The 18,490-nt window shown below is 51.8% G+C and overlaps 1 protein-coding gene across 1 annotated transcript in view; it reads right to left on the bottom strand.

Annotated features, from left to right (window-relative positions):
* The window catches only part of NOS1 (nitric oxide synthase 1), an 89,932-nt gene extending 76,145 nt beyond the window's left edge, over nucleotides 1-13,787 (bottom strand). The window contains exon 1 of the mRNA XM_049619271.1: nucleotides 12,665-13,787. Coding sequence (XP_049475228.1) covers nucleotides 12,665-13,374 — 710 coding nt within the window. The 5' untranslated portion in view covers nucleotides 13,375-13,787. The remainder of the gene's footprint in view (nucleotides 1-12,664) is intronic.
* Between the last annotated feature and the right edge of the window lie 4,703 nt (nucleotides 13,788-18,490).

The raw sequence follows: 18,490 nt of genomic DNA, 5'->3' as shown, positions 1-18,490 counted from the left end.
CATCATCACCACCATCATCATCACCATCATCATCACCATCATCATCACCATCATCACCATCATCACCACCACCACCACCATCATCACCATCACGATTGCATCATCACCACCATCATCATCACCACCACTACCACCATCGTCATCACCATCATCACCGTCATCACCACCACCACCATCATCACCATCACGATTGCATCATCACCACCATCATCAATATCACGCTTGCATCATCACCACCATCACCACCACCATCACCACCACCACCATCATCATCATCACCACCATCACCATCATCACCATCACGATTGCATCATCACCACCATCACCACTGCCACCATCACCATCACCACTACCATCACCACCATCACCACCATCACGATTGCATCATCACCATCATCACCATCACGATTACATCATCACCATGACCACCACTGCCACCATCAACCATCATCATCACCACCACCACCATCATCACCATCATCACCACCACCACCATCACCACCATCACCACCATCATTAGTGCCATCACCATGGCCATCATCACCATCACCACCATCATCACCACCATCCAAACTTCCATTGCTACCACCATCACCACCACCATGATCACCACCATCACCATCACCATCTTCCTCATCCAACTTCTCATCCGCATAACCATTATCACTATCACCATTGCCATAATCAGTGTCATCATTACCATCATCACCTTCATTACATCATAATATTCACCATCATCACCATCATTACCAGCATCACCAACCTCCTCCATCATCACCATCATTAGCATCTTCATTACTATAATCATAATCCTCAGAATCCCCCTAAGATCAGGAAACTGAGGCTCAGAGAGGTTAAAACACTAGCCTAAGTCACACAGCCAGGGATGATGGAGTTGGGACTCAAACCCAGACTGGTTCCTGACTCAAAAGGCTGGCTTATTAACACCAAAGTTTTCCTGGCTCTCTGTTCTTGAACTCAGATTCAGGGGGAGACTATCTTAGCTAGTTTCCACAGCCTGGTCATCCTCTAAGAAGGAGAGAAGTCATGGCTGAGATGGGACTGACTTTGCCTCGAAATCCAGACCTCCTGACCATCCCTCGCCTCTTTCTCTCTCCAGGCGCTGCCCCCCTGCTTCCTGACAACTGGCTTCTTTTGAACTCGCCCGTCCACTTTTACTCTGATTATAGCATCTGTCTGTGGCTTACTCTGGAGCCCCTCTTGGTTTTGGTCCCAGGTGTGAAAGCTGTTACCTAGCCCTTTGTTCTACATTCCCAGCTTTGGGGACTTAGAATCCTGGTTCTGTAATTTCCCCCAACCTCTAGTCTGGCGCTGACAGTCATTTGGGGTCAATCGGAAGCCAGGGCTCAAGCCCTCTGGCTGCTCACTCGGGGCCATCCAGACCTCTCCTCCTCACAATGTTCCAAAAGTCCTGGTGGCCTGCGTCAGAGCCACTTTGACTCTTCTGGTCGGAGAGGTCTGCAATTGTCAGAGGGAACATTCTGTTTTACCCTCTTTAAAAATGTCACCAAAACACACGGGGAGTGTTTCTTGATTACAGACATTTCACAAGTCAACGGCTCACCTACATGGTGATAAACAGAGAAATTGTCTGTTGAGAGGGCTGCTCTAAAAGTCACTCTGCTCCCTCTCAGCTCTGAAAGTCCTGATCCCATGATACCACATGACTATAAGTGGCGATTCAGCGGAGAAGAGAGGTTAGCATTGTTGGAGCGTGTGTAACATACCAGGTGCTTGCACAGATGTTACTTCATTTTATCCCAACAGACAACAAAAGCCCTATTTTACAGATGCAAAAACTGAGCCTGGAAAGGTCATGTAAGTTTCCCGAGTTCCCACAGTAAGACAAAGAAGGGCTGGGATTTGAAACTAGGTCTGAATAATGTTTGGCCCAGATCCTTCCTTTTTTAACACAGAGACAGGAAAAACTAGTTACTCTAAGCCAGAGGCTAAGGAGCAAGTAATACAACATCTCTTGCTGAAAGAGGCCAGTTTGCAAGAATTAAACAGGCAACAATTACCTAAGCAACTCCAAAATGGCTTGTCTTGTGTGAATTTTCAGGGAGAGCTACTTCTGTGTTGCAGTTCCCCCTTTGTAAAAAAGCCTTTGACACCTCTGTTTAAATAATGCATTTGAAGTGTTTTGTCAACAACAAACTTATTTAAGAGTCCTGTGCGAGGAGCAGGGGAAGAGTATTTTTAATATGGGACCAGAGGGAACATCCAGGTTGAGCTATTTTGTTTCCATTCACCCAGGAGCAAAAACAGAAGTACATGTCAGTATTTCCCAACTCTCAGTCTGACAGTGATAACCAGGTCTGAGGGAAATATCTGGCTTATTGCTGCAAATTTGCTCACCCTGGGATCTAGCTGCTTGATGGGGTTCGTACAGGCAGGGTAGTTTGCTGGTTAAGAGCATGGGCTATGGGTTGGGTAGCATTGGGTTCAACTCTTGGCTTTGCTGGCTATAAGCTGTGCAACTTTGGATATTTTGGATACTCACACTTTCGAATTCTCCATTTATTCATCTCTAAAATAGGGTTAATAATACCTTGCTCATGGGATTGCTGCAAAGTTTAAATAAGGTAAAGCTTACAGCCCTTAGCTGTGTGGTACCTATTGGTGGTTGCTCTTACTGCTAATGTATGGGATGATCAGACAGAAACAGAAAAAGGGAAATGCTAGTTCTCTATGAAACAGTTAAGGGCACCTGGGTGTGTTGGTTGGTTCAGTGTCTGACTCTTGATTTTGGCTCGGGTCATGATTCTAGACTTGTGGGACTGAACCCCACATCGGGCTCCATGCTGAGTGTGGAGCCTGCTTGTGATTCTCATTCTCTCTCTCTCTCCCTCTGCCCCTCCACCCCACTCATGCGCTCTCTCTCTTTCTGAGATAATAATAACAAAAAAGATTCCTCTAAGCAAGCACGGTCTAGTAGAACTCTCTGTGATGAGAGGAACATCCTACGTCTATGTTGTCCAGTTTTATAGCCACTGGTAACATGTGGCAATTGAATACTTGAAATGTGCCTATGGTCACTGAGAAACTGAATCTAAATGTTATCTAACTTTCATCATGTTTAAGTAGCCAAATGTAGCTGGTGGTTGTAGCATTGGACATATTGGTTATAGCAGTGAGCATCCCTCAAAGCCTAACGTCCCTCAACACTGGGGAACGGACACACGTAGCTCTTAGCCAAGAAGGGCATCTTCCCTGGGGTTTGGGGGGCACAGGCAGAGATACCCAGACCCTTTCTAAGCTGTTCACAGAGCACAGGACTTTGGGAATTCTCTGCTTCCATTCTAGATTCCCAACTTCCATTATTCTCGGTCCTGATCTCCAGTCTCCCCTCTTCCCGAGGAGCACACTGTTATCCACTCCTACCTTTACACTTGCCGTCCCGGGATGCCCTTTCATCTTCCCTCTGCCAGGAACCAACTCCTACTCAACCTTCAACACCCACTTCACACTCTTCCTCTCCTGGGCGTTAAATGAAGTCATGCATGTAAAATGCCTAACACATAGTCAGAACTAACTAAACATGTGCACTACATTGACAACTAAGGAAATTGAAGCTCAGAGAGATTAGGTAACTTGTCAAAGGTCACAGCACCAATGAGCAGTGGAGAAAGCCTGAAAGTCAGGTGTTTCCTTCTTGCTGTTGTGCTGGCTGAGAATCACTGAGAACAGAGATTAAGAGGGTAGCGGAGGGGCCATTTGGTTGAACCTCATACTTTTGAAGAACTTCAAATTTAGGTATTGATTTTTCTTTCCAAATGAAGTAGGGATGTTGAATGTTTTTATCTGTTGAATGAGATTTTTGTAACTTTAATGCATCATTTCTTCATTTAAATAAATATACTGGGAGTCCATAGGTGGAGGTGGATGGGGACTGTTTTGACTTCTTAGAAGCCAGGATGGTGACTTTCCTTTGCCATACTCAGGAGTGTGGGTCCTTCCAGCTGCCTGGAGTGGTCTCAGTTTAGATCAGGGTTTCTCAAACTGGAACTATTGATATTTGGGGGGCTGGGTAATTCTTTGTTGTGGGGGGCTGTCCTGTTCCTTGTAGGATGTCTAGCAGCATTCTCTAGGGGGTCTCTACCCATTAGATGCCAGTAACACTCCTTCCCTTTCCAGAGTCCCTCCCAGTTGTGACAATCCAAAATCTCTCCAGACATTGCCCAATGTCCCTTTGGAGAGGAAACCAAATGTACTCCTCCTTATTGAGAAGCACTGGCTTGGGTGTGGCTGAGGACCCCGATCTCATGCTTCCCAGTCCTTCCCTTCCTTGTTCTATACCCATCTCTGTGTCTACAAGGCTTTATTTACCAGTTGTCCCTTGTTCCCAGATGGGATTGAAGAGAATGTCTTCACTAAGTGGCTTTTATCTCCTCTCAGGTGTCCTTAGCCCTCTGGAAAGGCCATCCTCCAGTGGGCTTGCATTCTAGGTGGACCAGTAACCCCAGAGCCATCATGCCATCATGCTTGGAATTTCTCACTTCAGAGTGCATCAGCATCAACTGTTAAAACTCTCCTGAACTCGCCCTTTGGAGAGTCTGGGTCCCCAGGGAACCCTGGAACCTGCATTGTCAAAAGCACCCCACATGGTTCACAGACCTCCTTGAAGACCCACCTTCCTGGGAGGGCTCTGGGCCTGACTCTTGGCTGTGAACAGCAAGGCGCCCTCCTGGTCAGAAATATCAACATCCCCCAAGCTCCCTCTCTTCTTTCCCCCCATAAAACCAGGCACGGAAGTCTAACTCCCACTTGGCGAGCATTTTCTATGCTTTCTGGCAAGGACTAAACTAAAGCTCCTTTTCCTCCACTTTGCTAGCTAGACAATCATGCCCAAGCCAACAGTCAGTCTGGCATCTCTAGACCTTCTAAGAACCTTTGCCAAATCCTTCCAACTGGGGGGCTTCCTGGGGGCCAGGCCTCGGACTCTCACACAGGGGGTGGGCTCAACTCCACAGGAAGTTGACACATGTGTTGATCAGCCCAGTGCTGACCACCAACCAACCCCAAGTACCCAGGATGGGGAGCAGGAGGGCCAAGCCTGTGTGCAGGGCACAGTCTGGAAGTGGGGGCCACCTGCTCTGGCCCAACCGGGCAAGGAGGCTGCTGAGGAGAGCTGCTCCTGGCAGGAAGCCTGCTGCATCTCTCCACAGACACCACACTATTCCCTGACCACCCCCCTTCTCGCCCAACCCCCTCCACCTGGCTGTGGATGCTGGGAGCTAAGTTAAAACAGGAGGACTTGGGGGCTGTGGAAAATGAATCTGGGGTCTCTGCAAAGCTTTGTTCTAGAGCTCTTCATGCTGGGGTGGGGGAAGGTTGTGAGGGAGAAAAGTATGCTCTTGAGAGCTGGAATTTTACCGAAATCCTCTAGCTGAGAAGTGAGGTGAGGGCCTCTGGGCTCAGCAGCAATCACGACTGTAATTGCTCACATCACAAATGCTGGGCAGGATCCTCAACCTCCAGTGTTTGCAGCGTCTGGGCTGAGCAGATTGGCTGGTTTTGGATCCTGGGCCACTGGAGAGCCCATGCCAGCTCCCGCACAGCTCCCGAGGCTGGTTGTCTCCCCACAATAGAGACTTGGTCCTAATAGCTCTTCCGATGCTCTCTTTATTTTTGAGAGGCTGGAAACCAGGTTTAATGTGAAACCTCTTGATTTCTCTGTTTTGCCACAAAATCGCTTTTTCAGAAAACTCTTCAGGCCCAATAAAACTCGAGGGAGATCTGAGTGTGACCCTCGATCCCCAGTTTGTGACCTCTGACCTAAAGGGGTGTTTGAGTGCCTCTCCCTGGAGTGATGGTCTGGGGAGGTCGAATGGAGCAGTGAACCTTCCAGGTGGGTTTGACAGGAGGTGGACCGGTAAGTTGTTTGGCCTGTGATGAGCGTGCCCACCAATGACCTTCAGGAGGACCCTGAATGGTAGTTCTGGAAGGAATCTTAGGGCTCATCTGGTCCACACGCTACTTTTACACATGGGGAAACTGAGGCCCAGAGAGGTCAAGGGGCTTTCCTAAAATATGTAGCTAATGATGGCAAAGGGGGGTCTAGAAGGAAGAACACTGAGCCCAGTCCAATGAGACCTCATAGTAATGGCCAGTCCAGGGTCTGGCCACAGAATTGCTCAGTAGGGCTTGTTGGATGGGGGTGGGGGGCTGAAAACGGCCCCCAAAGACATCAAATCCTAATCCCCAGAACCCACATATGTTACCTTATATGGAAAGAGGGTCTTTACAGGGGTGATGAAGTTAAGGATCTTGAAATTGGGGAGATCATCTTGGATGGGCCATTAACTATAATGGCCGTAAGGATGCCATCACATGTGTCCTTATGAGAAGGAAGCAGAGGGAGTTCTGCCATGGAAGACAAAGGCCATGAGACTCCAGAAGCAAGATGCTCATGCTGGAAGGGGCAGGCAGGGGCCCCAGCCAAGAAAGGCAAGGGATGCAGCTCTAGAAGCTGGAAAAGGTAAGGAAACAGATTTGCCCCTAGAGCAGATGTAAGATCTCCAGAGCTGTAAGAGAATAAACGTATACTGTTTCAAGCCACCACATTTGTGGTCATTTGTTACGACTGCAAGGGGAAATGGATACAATGAATATTTGGTGGCAGGGGCAGGGATGGCTTGGGCTGTGTATGTGTGTGTGTGTGTGTGTGTATGCGCGCATAGCTCTCTTCCTACTCACTACACTCACGTCCCACAGACCTTCTTTCCGTTCCTTGAACATCACAACCTTGTTCCTGCCTCAGGGCCTTTGCTCCTGCTGTACCTTCTGCCAGGAACGCCCTTCCCTAGATTTCACACGGTTCATACCTTCTGGCCTCAGTATAAATGTTGCCTCTTCAGGGAGGCCTTCTCTGACCCTCTGATCTAGTTTTTTTTTTTTTTTTCCCAATCCCAAGCCATATTTCTTCAAATCACTATTTCATTTCTTTTATAGCATGTGTCACTATCTAACATGATTGCCTGAGAGCCTGAGTCTATCTGTTTATCATTCATTTCTTGTCTGTGACTCCATAATGGCAGAGGCTCATCAGTGGATCCCCAGTTCCAAGGACAGTATCTGGGGCAGAAAAGATGCTCCGTGAATATTTGCTGAATGAAAGATGGTGAGAAGCTCCCCTTCCTTGCACACAATCTGGGGATGAATGGGTGGCTGCGTGGGCTCATTCCATAGCTCCTCCTCAGAATGAGGGGCTGGGGTGCCACTTGACAAGATGGCGGGGACACAGATAGGAGAGGGTGCAAAGTAAGAGCAATAGCTCTATAACCAGGACTTCTCTCCCCTCCCCAGGAAACGACGGACTGGGGAAGCCCTTTATGTTCACATGGTCAAGGTGAGAATGAAAACTTGCACTGAGGTTCAGTGTGAAGGCAGTCATTGGAGTCAATGCCAACGGACTGATTCAAAGCCATAAGACATGTCAAGTGCAGTCACGGAGGAGACCCTCTATTGCAGACAGTCCTGGAATCAGTGCGGTCATTGGTTGGTCTGAGGTCAGTTCTCCTGGGGTGCTATCTTGCGTGGAGGGCACTTCAGTTTCCCTTCCAGACTGAGAAAATACCCCAAGTCCTCAGAAACTTGATGGCTAGTGGTCAAGTGCACTGTGGCCAACAGTGTAATCTATGTTAGTGGAGGCCAAGAGCAGGGGCCTGGGGTCAAGTCCTGGCTCTGTCATTTGCTAGCTCTGTGAGCTGGGACAAGTGACTGTGCCTCTCTGAGCCTTGGCTTGCTTACCAGGAAAATGGGGTGCTACGAGGAGCAAATGAGGTAATTGATGTAAAGACCTTAGTGTGAGGCCAGGCCCCCTGGAGGGCTCAGTACAGCTTGATTAGCATGTTGGTCATAAAACAGAAGCTTGTCACAGGAGACCTCCTCTCCCCAGTTAAGCTCATTCTCTAGGATCGAAACTGACTTCTGAACCTCCAGCCACCTCTTCTCGCCCGGTTTCGTGTCAACTGTAGCCACCCACCATGAGATTTCTAGCAGAACCAAGATGAGCACTCTGTGGCCAGGGCTGTGTGACTCTGGGCAAATTGCCCCACCTTTCTGAGCGTCAGTTTCCTTGCCTATAAGGCGGCCCAAACCATACAACCTACTTACGAAGCAGGGCTGAATTCACCCAAGCTCTGAAGAGATGGCTATTATGAAGGTTCTCTGTAAGTAACCGAGTGCCCTGCGAGTGGAGAAGTCATCAGAACGCAGGGCGAGGCTGACCGGCTGGTCCAGATGGATGCTGGACCAGGGACCTTGGCCTCTTTAGAACCCTCCTTCAGGGCAGCAATCTGAACAACCTGGATATCCTCTGACACGCAGCATTTTAAAGTGACCGTTCCCAAGTGCCGAAGGTCCCAGAAGCCCCCAGATTTCCCTTCCTTACGCTCCCCGCACACTGCCACCACCTGCCGGGCCTACCTTCCCCCTGGGATCAAGGGAGAGACTGTGTCTAGACTAAACATCGCTTCTCTCCCCAACGGAGGGCCAGCATTCCCAAACAACAGGACTAGGGACGCCCCGTGAGGGCAAGGAGTTAGATGAAGCAGGTGAATAGGTCCGTGTCCAAGAGGAAAGACGGAAGGAAGGAAATGAGGCCAAGAGAGCAGGAGAGTCAAGGGCACCGCTGAGAACCAGGGACAGCCCCAGCCTCTGCTTGGCCCCCAGAAGCCACAGCCTGCTGGCTGTGACCCGGATGTGGGGCTCCAGGCCTGGTAGGCAGCTGGCCTCACTGGGCATCCAGAATCCAGGCTGCCAGCTCTGACCCCCACCCCAAAAAGCAGCCTGGATGGGGAAGCCACTGGAAGGCTGAGTAATTTCCAGGCGGCCATGTGCTCCAAGGGGCTGGAATCATCCCCAGCCCGCCAAGCCCGGAGAGTGACGTTGAAGACCCTTCTGTCTCTGGGCTTGCATTTCCTGACTTGGGATGCTGACACTTAACAAGGCACTTATTCCTGTCACCTAGTTTGGTGATTTCTGAGGGCACTTTTGGTTTTTCCAATGATGGTGAGGGTCCCTGGCATCACGGTGGAAAGGAGGTGGCATTGGGGATGGTCCAAGGGCAAACCCACACAAGGAAGAAGGGTCCTGCCTGCCATGCGGCCTTAGCACATCAACCAAGATGAAAAGCAAGCTTAAACTTCTGAGTCAAGACCCCGATTCAGTCTTACGCTGAAACATGGCTTTAAAATACACTCAGTTTTCCATGCATGCAACCATTGGGAAAAGACAGGACATCATTTCATTGGGAGTCTGTCACCATTTCGGAAGATCACATCACCAAGGAGACACCGCTGGTGGCATCTGAGTGGCCAAAACAATACACCTGGTTCCACCTGCATCTGACGCAGTCGTGAGTGGACCAACTCTCTGTTTAGGGGCAAATAGCTGAGCGCTGATAGATGAAATTACAGCTTCTGTTATGATAAATTACTTTTATGCCTGGTCTCCTTTAGTTTATAGTTAGGGCATTATTAGCTCCTGGTTAAGAAAGGGGGCATTTAAAAATATTTGTGGGGGTGCCTGGGTGGCTCAGTCAGGTAAGGTTCTGAGTTCTGCTCAGGTCATGATCTCATGGTTCATGGGTTCGAGCCCCGGGTCAGACTCTGTGCTGACAGCTCAGAACCTGGAGCCTGATTCAGATTCTGTGCCTCCCCCTCTCTCTCTGCCTCTCCCCTGCTCGTGCTCTGTCCCTCAAAATAAATAAACTTTAAAAAAATTAAAAATATTTGTTAATGTGGGGGGTGGGGAGCTTTGAGCACAGGCGTGGGCCACTGAGCTAGGGGACCATGCACTATTATTGGATAATACTCCTGCTGAGAACCGTTTACCCTAGTGGGGTTCATGGAGCCCTGTACTTGCTCTGGGCCACTTTCTTCCAAAGCAGTGTTTCCTGCTCCTTTTGGTCACTGGAGGGAGGACTGTGATGGATGAGGGCGGGTTGAGAGCTGAGGTGCAGCCTCCCAATTTGGGCAAATAGGTCTGCCGGAGGAGACCCCGTGTCAGACCAGCATGTCCTGCCCCCGTCCTCGGGGAAACAAAGGCTGCTTTTCAGAGGCGGTGTTTGGAGGCGCCCCTGAGGCCAGGCTCCCGTTAAAGTCCTTCACGTTTGGCAACCTCGCCCAAGCCTAGTGTCCTGCATCAGGTTTTTGCATCCCGCACTGCCAGCTGGGAGAGGGTCACACTGGCTTCTCGGAGGGGGAGGGCCGAGCTCCCAATGATAAGAGGGACCCTCCAGGGGACTTCTCTATGTCACACAGGGAGATTCAGGCTCCTAGGTCTGGGGCGGGGCTGAAAGGAAGCCCCAGGGAATTCTGATGCTCACAACCCCATGCCCACCCCGTGCCCAGGTGAGAATCAGAACCAAGCGCATGGAGCATTAAATACAGCCTCCAGGAGGGGACTGTCACACTCATTCAGGGCCCCATTGCTCTTCCTAGGAGAAGGGGGTGTTGAGGAGCAGGGAGGCACATATATCCAGAATGGGGAAGAAGAGGTTGTGCTCAGAAGACTTCGTTGGGCGGGGGGGCACATCTGGTGCCTCCTAGAAAACCAGGCCAATGATTGATTCTGGATTCTATAGATGCTTTAGGATTTAAGCCCACTGGATGAGACTTGGGGGCCGCTGGCTGCCCAGAAACTACATCAAGACCTATGTTATCTCAAAATAAAAATATGTTATCTCTGCTGCAGGTGCTGTCGTAGGGACACCTGGGAAATGGCAGCTCCCCTGAGGACCCGGCTCTAGCCTGGTGGGGAGGGTCTCCAGGCTTAGTCATGGGTGAAACGGGCCCCAGATCTCTGTATGCCAGGACAGCCCTGAGGACTGATCCCAGCCCCCAGCTCTGGCAAGGAAGGTCAGGACAATAGGGGCCCCCACCCACTTGCCCCACCGAGAGGGTAACACCACGTCCTGTGTACTGGGGCCAAGACTCTCCATCTCCTGTGGAGATGGGACCAAAGGTATGGGGAGACTCCAAACTGCGCACCCCCCACCCCCCGCCAGGAGCTCACAGAAGAGGGAAGAAGCAGGTTGGAGGATAGGAGCTCAAAGGGCAGCAGGGAACCCCTGGGGCTTCTGGCAGAGACCCCATCTTCCCGCTCGGGGTATTGCTGGAATCAGCTGGGCTTTTGCTCAGGTGGGAGAAGTTGGAAAAGCTCCAGGATGCAACGGTGGCCTGAGGTGCGATGCCATAGACCGAGGGCCCCCCTCAAAGTGTGGTTGGGGGGCTGACCCGTCAGGAAGGGAGACTGGGTCCCACGCAGGCCTTCCACCACATCAGGCACCCTCCCACCTCAGGACCTTGGCACCTGCCATTCCTCTGCCCGGCATGCCCCTCCTCCATAAAGCTTCGACGTGCCCTTCTTCCCTCCCTCCGGGTCTTCCAACATCTGCTTCCTTGAGACCTGCCCAGCCTCTCTTCTCTAAAATCCACCTTCCGCAATACGTCCTGACCCCCGTCTGATTCCGTGTATCCCCTTAGCACATATCTGACAGCCTACTTATGTTAACATTTTTATCTCACTGATTCTTTGCCTTTTCCCTGTGACACTGTAAGGTCCCCAAGCTCACGGGGCTTGTCTATTTCATTCACTCACACGGTCAGAGCGTCGGTGTGTTCCCTCCACCCCTGGTGCCGGGTTTGTCTTCAACAAACATGTGTTAAATGAAATCAGTGCAGGGGCCTGGAGAGAGTTGCTTTAATCCAGGTTCCTGAGGGACACCCTGGGGACCTCTAAGTGCTCTCTGGACACTCAGGGGTCCTTGGGGATGGGGTGGGTGGGTGGGTGGGAAACCTTGTCCTGGGTTTCTGGGTGGCCCCACATGGGGGCTGGATAAGAAGTAGGGGCTGTGCTAACCTGAGACCAGAATGGGCTCACAGAGAAGCTTGCCTCTCTCCTCTATCCCTGGACCCACTATTCTCTGACCCCTTGGCCCAGCTGCCCACTCCTCCCCAGAGAAGGAGCTAGAATCGCCCACTGTGTCACCTGTTCTCTTCCTCCACAGAGTCAGAAAATGCCAATCTGGCAAACACAGAGGGGCCGGGACCCGGGTCTTCCTGCTCTCGCCTCGGTTCCTGCAGACTCTGAGCAAGAGCGCCGTTTTGGGGGGGGGGGGCAGGGCCTCTACTTCGATTCCATTCCTTTCCCTTAGAACCTCCCTTGCTCTCCAGCGGCTGCCCAAGGCGACAGCTGGTTTAGGCTGAGGCCTGCGCAGGCCTCAGCCCATCCCCTCTGTCTTCCCAGGACCTTGGCATTCACCCTATGCGGAGGCTGCCGCGGACACACGGCTCTTGCTCACGGGGTGACTCGGGAAGGGCCCCTCCTCTCTGAGCCTGAGTCTTCTGCCCCGTGAATTGCAGATCGCAAAAATACCCATGCTGAGTGAGGGGTTGCTGGAAGACGTGACATCAGCCACCGCAACTGTCAGCTGGGTCTCGTGGCAAGAGATACAGGCTGGAGGTTACGCCCATTCTGTTCCTACGGTTGCAGTTTTGAGAGAAAGAGGCAAGAGCGGTTGAGGGCATGTGCCTCTGCAGGTGTCTGGGACGGCTCGGGTCGGCTTCTGGGCTGTGAGACTGAGTTGCGACACACGTTTGCGTACGACACATCCATGCACACACACAGGGCTTACCTGTCCACCTGGACTTCTGCATCCTTCGTCTCTGCTTTGGAAGGTCCCCCACCATTGATCCCTTTGCTCCCACTGGTGAGAAGGCTCAGTACAGGTTCTATCTCTTTGAGCAAATCACTGTTCTGGCTGCCCTGGATGCTCTTCTTGGCAGAGTCCTGGCCCGGGGGCCCGGGAGCCCGGCTCTTGGTATGGGGGAGAGAGCCAGCTTCCTGCCCACCGTCTTGGGCGTGCTGCGGCCCATTGCCAGGACCCGTGGCCCTGTCCACTGCCGGTGAGTGCTCTCTGCTGGCCGATGACTGGTGAGACAGATCGACAGCGGTGGTGGGGGCAGCCAGAGGCCGTGTCACGCGGATGGTCTTGGGGGTCCCGTCCCCGGTGAAGGTGGTCTCCAGGTGAGTGGTGAAGCCCTCGGGGCCCCTCAGAATGAGGACCACGTGGGTCTCAGAGGCGATGCCCCTGAGCACCTCCAGGGCGCTGTCATAGCTCAGGTCCACCAGGGGCTGGCCGTTGACTGCAAGGATGATGTCACCGGCCTGGATGAGGCCGCTCTGCTCCGCGGCACCCCCCCGAATCAGGTCGGAGATGATCACGGGCGGCTTGCTCACCCGCTCCTTCACCAGGAACCCCAGGCCCCCCACCTTGCGCTTGAAGAGGCGGACGGAGATGACGTTGGGTTGGATCTGCTGAACGCTGAACACCTGATTCTCCATGGTGTCTACTAAGACCTCAAAATGCGTCAAGCCAAGATGGTTTCACCAGGAGGAGCCAGGCTTCAGGGCGTGCTCGGAGGAAGAGGGGGCTGGTGCTGAGGCGTCTCAGGAATGAGCTGCTCTGAGGCTTTGTCTTCTCCGTCTCTGACGTCAACACGGCATCACCCGCTCATTGCTGTCCGGCCATCGGTGGCATGATCTCCTGCGTCTGCCTTCCTCCTCGTTCTCTAGGAAGCGATGGTTGATCAGGCGGACGTCAGGACCAGCCGTGGGACGTGTCCCCAAGCAACAGGTCAGGCAGACTGGGGAGGAGATGTGTCTGGTGGATGTGTCTAGATGTGTCTAGAGGTGACGCAAGCTTGGGCGCACTATTCTCCCGGCGCCGCCAGCCCGTCAGACCCGTGCTGGAGAGAAGGAACAAGGGAGGGGGTGGAGAGAATCACAAAAGAGAGATTGATGTGGAGTGCCCAACACCACCTTCAAAACCGAGATGGAAAATGCAGCCAACTGAGAAGTCCAACCACGAGACGCTGGAGCTTGGAAGCCAACCTAGAAATGAAATCCTTCCTCCTCGAGGGGAGTGGGGGGACCTCCCCAGTGAGCTGCAAATTGCCTGCTTTCATCTCCCATGAGCAAAGCCCTCTAAGACCGAGGGTCTCCTTGAAAAACCACTGATAACTGTGGAAATCAGATGGCAAGAATCACGATCTTATCTCTTATCTCTTTCCCACCTCGTGAAGTCAACCTGTCACGTGTTTGGCTCTCTGTGTTTTACAAACATTTTCCACTCACGGGTCAGGAGCTCAGCCAGCACGGACCTTTGGGCCCTCTGTCCCAGCTACCCCCAAAGTCCCCACAACAAACCCACTGGAAGGGGGAGGGCCACCAATGATGTCAATTGGCCTCTCTGACCATTTTTGTAATGAGCGACTTGTTCCAGGCTCAAAAGGACAGACGTGGCCGCATTACAAACCAGTATAAACCAAATTTGGTGTGATAACTACGGAAGACATGGGTTCACGCAAAACTCTGGAGGGCATCTGCATTCCACAGACAACCCGAAATCCTAATGCGGAAACATTTGGAAGAGCGACTGTGTCCCCCTAAGGGTTAGCATAGGCGCACAGCACGTGCTCAATGAGTATTTGTTGACTGAAGAAAAATCCCAAAAGATTAAACATAGCAGACACTTATTGAGTATGTACGCTCCTAACGTATATATTTTTTCTCCTTTGATCCTCACAATTACCCTTCAGTAGATGAGAAGCCTGGGAAGGGTAGTTCACTTGTCCAAGGTCATGCAGAAATGATGGCAAAGAGAGGTTTAAATTCAGGTGTGCCCCACTCTTGAGCCCGAGCTTTTAAACTTACACTCTGATTTTTTAAATTTCATATTCTGGTTATTTTCTTCACTCTCCCTGACTCCCCCAGGCTTGGAGACACGGGATATGGTTGGGGGTACCAGGGCACAACAGGGGACCTCGCTGAAGATGCTATGGCCCGGGGGGGTGGGTTGCACCTGTGGAATGCACACACAGCAGGCGGCTATTAGTGAGTCCTACGTGTCTGGGTTGGAGCAGGTCGTCTGTGGGTTGTGGGTGGAGTGGGGGCAGGAGGGAGGCAGCAGAGGACCCCTCCATCGTTCTCTGTCCCCCGGTTCAAGTCCTGGTTCCAGCTCTATCCCGACACCCTTCCCTGCGGCATCGTCCCCACACTCAGCACGGGGAGGGAGCCCCCATCTGCCACTACCAACAAAGTGACACTCACTCCCTCGTTTCCCTTTTGGCGAATGCCCGGGGTCATCCGGGGGCTGAGGCAGCTGACCGGCTCCCACTGCCTCTGTGAGCAGGAGGCGGGGGCAGACACCCCCAAGAAGGAGGTGCACTTCCTGGATCCCCTCGAGGCGGGGCGGGGAGCAAGTCAACCTCCCCCTTTGCAGCTCGCAGTATGTAACTCCACCAGTCCCTGTGCGTCGTCGGTGAGGGGAGAATGAATCCCCGGGCCCAGCCCGGGCTGCGCTCTCCATCTGGCGTCGCTGTGTGTGTGTGTGTTTCTCTCTGTGTATTCATGCATCGCCCTCATGCTGTGTCATTCCTCTGCTGTGTGTGTGAGCGTGTGTGGCCCGTGTGTCGACCAGCTGAGTGTCTTCCAGCATTCTGCAGAGAAAACCACCCAGAGCCCCTGTGTCTCTCCTCACCGTGGAGGACCGGCCCTCCCCCCCACGCCTTGGCTTCCTTCACTCATTTCTTCTGGGTACTGAACCCAGGACGTTCGTTGTTTAGGTGGAAGCAGAGACAGCCGGGACCTCTAGATCTCTCTTGAGCGTCCAAGTTAGGCAGTGGACTCTGTTCATTAATTAAAGAAGGGGCTCGCACGTAAGCCTCTAGGGAGGCGAGGTTTCCGAGGGCTTTTTTTTTTTTTTTTTTTTTTTGCCACTTCTGGCTTGGGCCAGACCTTGGAAAGGACAGAACCTGGGCTTGACTTAAGAGAAAAGGAAAAGAATAAAGCGATCCACACGCCTTCCAAGCCACGCTCAGTTTTTCCTCTTTCTCGGTTGGTTTCCAAATCAGGGAGGGCTGCTGGTTGGCACTTGGGAAATTGGGGTGCTGTTTCTCAGACTTCGGCCTTAGGAAGGCAACTTGATCTTTGGAAACAACCGGAAAGAGGCTGGGCTTGGGAGGAGCAGGGATATTCACTGTCTGCTGAGACAGAAAGAGAGAGAGAGAGAGAGAGAGAACAAGCCCTGTGTCTCAGTGACCAGACTCTAAGCACTCACCAGGATCTATCTGGATCCTAATAACAATCCCGCAACACTTTTGTCTCCCTCCTTTTCCTCCCCAAAGCACATCCTCACCTACTGCCATGTTTTTATCCTCACTCTGACCAGGGTCAGGTTCAAATATCCCCATTTAACAGATGAATACATTAAGTTGCCACAGGGAGACCGATTTGTCCCAGCTTGTGAATATCCAGTGTCCAGGAGGCTCCTGGGTCAGCTGGGGTGGTTGGCTACCCTTCTGCCACAGGGGAGATTAAAAAAATTTTTTTTAATATTTATTTTTGAGAGAGAGAGAGAGAGAGGGAGAGAGAGAGAAACAGAGAGAGAGAGAGAGAGACAGACAGACAGAATCTGAAGCAGGCTCCAGGCTCTGAGCTGTCAGCACACAGCCCGACATGGGGCTCGAACCCACAAACTATGAGATCACAACCTAAGTCGAAGTCCAGAGCTTAACCAACTGAGCCACCCAGGTGCCCCCACAGGGGAGATTCTTAAGGGCCTTTTTGGCTCTGTGTGTTTCCAGAGGAGTTCTTTACTTTCTCGGAACTTCTATTTCCTTATCTGTAAAATGGGGTTGGTAAGCAATTACACTTTCCTGGGTAACCAGGGATTAAATAAAATAGCGAAATCGGGGTCCTCAAGCAATGTCACACAGCAAACACTCAGAAGAAATGGCTTCCTGTTTTTGTTACATAATATGCAACGATTCGGGCTTCCTGGCTTTTAATTTTAATTTTCTACACCATCGCAGTTTTGCCAGAGGTCGTTCATGTGCCATCTAGAGGGGGTCCTTTGCTGGAAATCACATGGTGGAATCTGGCGCTGGTCGCGGTACAGGGCTCTGAACACAAGGAGCCGGGTGCCGGGCTGCGTATCCTGCCGACCCAGCCTCCACCCTTTGGAGCAGTGACTTTAAACAAATCACATGCGTGCACGCTCTCGTGCATACCGTGGAAACAATACTTGGACCCGGGCCTCATTCGAGTAGTTCAGTGGTGTCGGGGGTATTTATTTCATTTACCTGGCTGCGAGGAAATTAGCGGCTGACTTTCGGGACAATTGCCAGGGAGAAGGAGGGAGCCAAAATAGGCCAGCGTCTGCCAGTACCATCTCATTGTGCGACCTTGGGCAAGCCGCTCCCCGTTCTGGGCTGCATTTTTGCAACCAGAAGGGTGGGGAGGGCAGCAGTCTCTAGTAAGGGAGAGTCTCCTGTGTGCTAAGCACGGCGCTGAGCCCTCGGCACGGGTGCCTTATTTGATCCTGGCAGGGACCGCAAGGAGAAACTGCTATCCCCACCTTTACCCATGGACAAGGTGAAGTGAACCCAGGCGGCAACCTTGCATCTAGCAGGTGGATTCTGAGCACTTACCAGGGTCGGTCCTAGTCCTAACACCACCCCTAACACCAACATGCCTCATGTATCCTCCTCCCGAAAGCACACCCTCATCAGCTGCCATATTTTTCATCCTCACTCTGATCAGGGTCACCTTTGATGGTCCCCATCTTCTAGATGTGGAGATCAAGCTGCCATAGAAGACCTGACTGTCCTGGCTTGTCCATAACTTTCCATTTGTAGCACCGAAAGTCAGAGGACGTTAGGGTGAAGGACAGCCGTTGAGGTGATCCAACCCAACCTCCGTTCAAAAATGAGCAAACAGAGGCCTGGAGAAGCAAGAGGCTCATTCAACGTGGATCAACAACGGGGGGGGGGGGGGGGTGTCTAGGGCCGTGCCCTCCAGGAGGCTAGCCACTAGCCACATGCGGCCATTGAACTCCTTAACTGTGGCTGGTTCCATTGAGGTCTGCTGCAGGAGCAAAACACACACTGGGTTTCAAAGGCCAGTAGGAGAGAAAGAACAGGGGCGCCTGGGTGGCTCAGTCAGTTACACGTCTGACTCTTGATTTCGGCTCAGATCATAATCTCACGGTTTGTAAGCTCAAGTCCCGAATCAGGCTCTGTGCTGACAGCTGCAGAGCCTGCTTGGGATTCTCTCTCCCCCGCTCTATCTCTCTGCCCCCCCCACCCCACCCACTCACGTATGCATGCACTTGCACTCTCTCTCTCTCTCAAAATAAATAATAAAAAAAAAGAATGAGCCAGATCTCTATTCACAGGTACAAAATGAGCTCCAAGGTACAAAAAGAAAGATGCACATGTGTGAATTCTTCACATGTAAATGCAGAGAATATTCTGGAAAGAATGGGTAGCAATTGGTTGCAATTCACAAGGAATACTAGCAGTCAGAAGTAGGAGGGAGACATCCTTTGCACTGACTACCTTATTTTTCTCTTTGAACATCATTTAAATGATGTTTTTAATTACATACATATTACCTC

The sequence above is a fragment of the Panthera uncia genome, assembly GCF_023721935.1.
Source record: "Panthera uncia isolate 11264 chromosome D3 unlocalized genomic scaffold, Puncia_PCG_1.0 HiC_scaffold_8, whole genome shotgun sequence".
In the NCBI taxonomy this organism is placed as follows: domain Eukaryota; kingdom Metazoa; phylum Chordata; class Mammalia; order Carnivora; family Felidae; genus Panthera; species Panthera uncia.
Note: the sequence above shows the minus strand (reverse complement) of the source record. Positions and strands in the feature narration are given on the sequence as shown.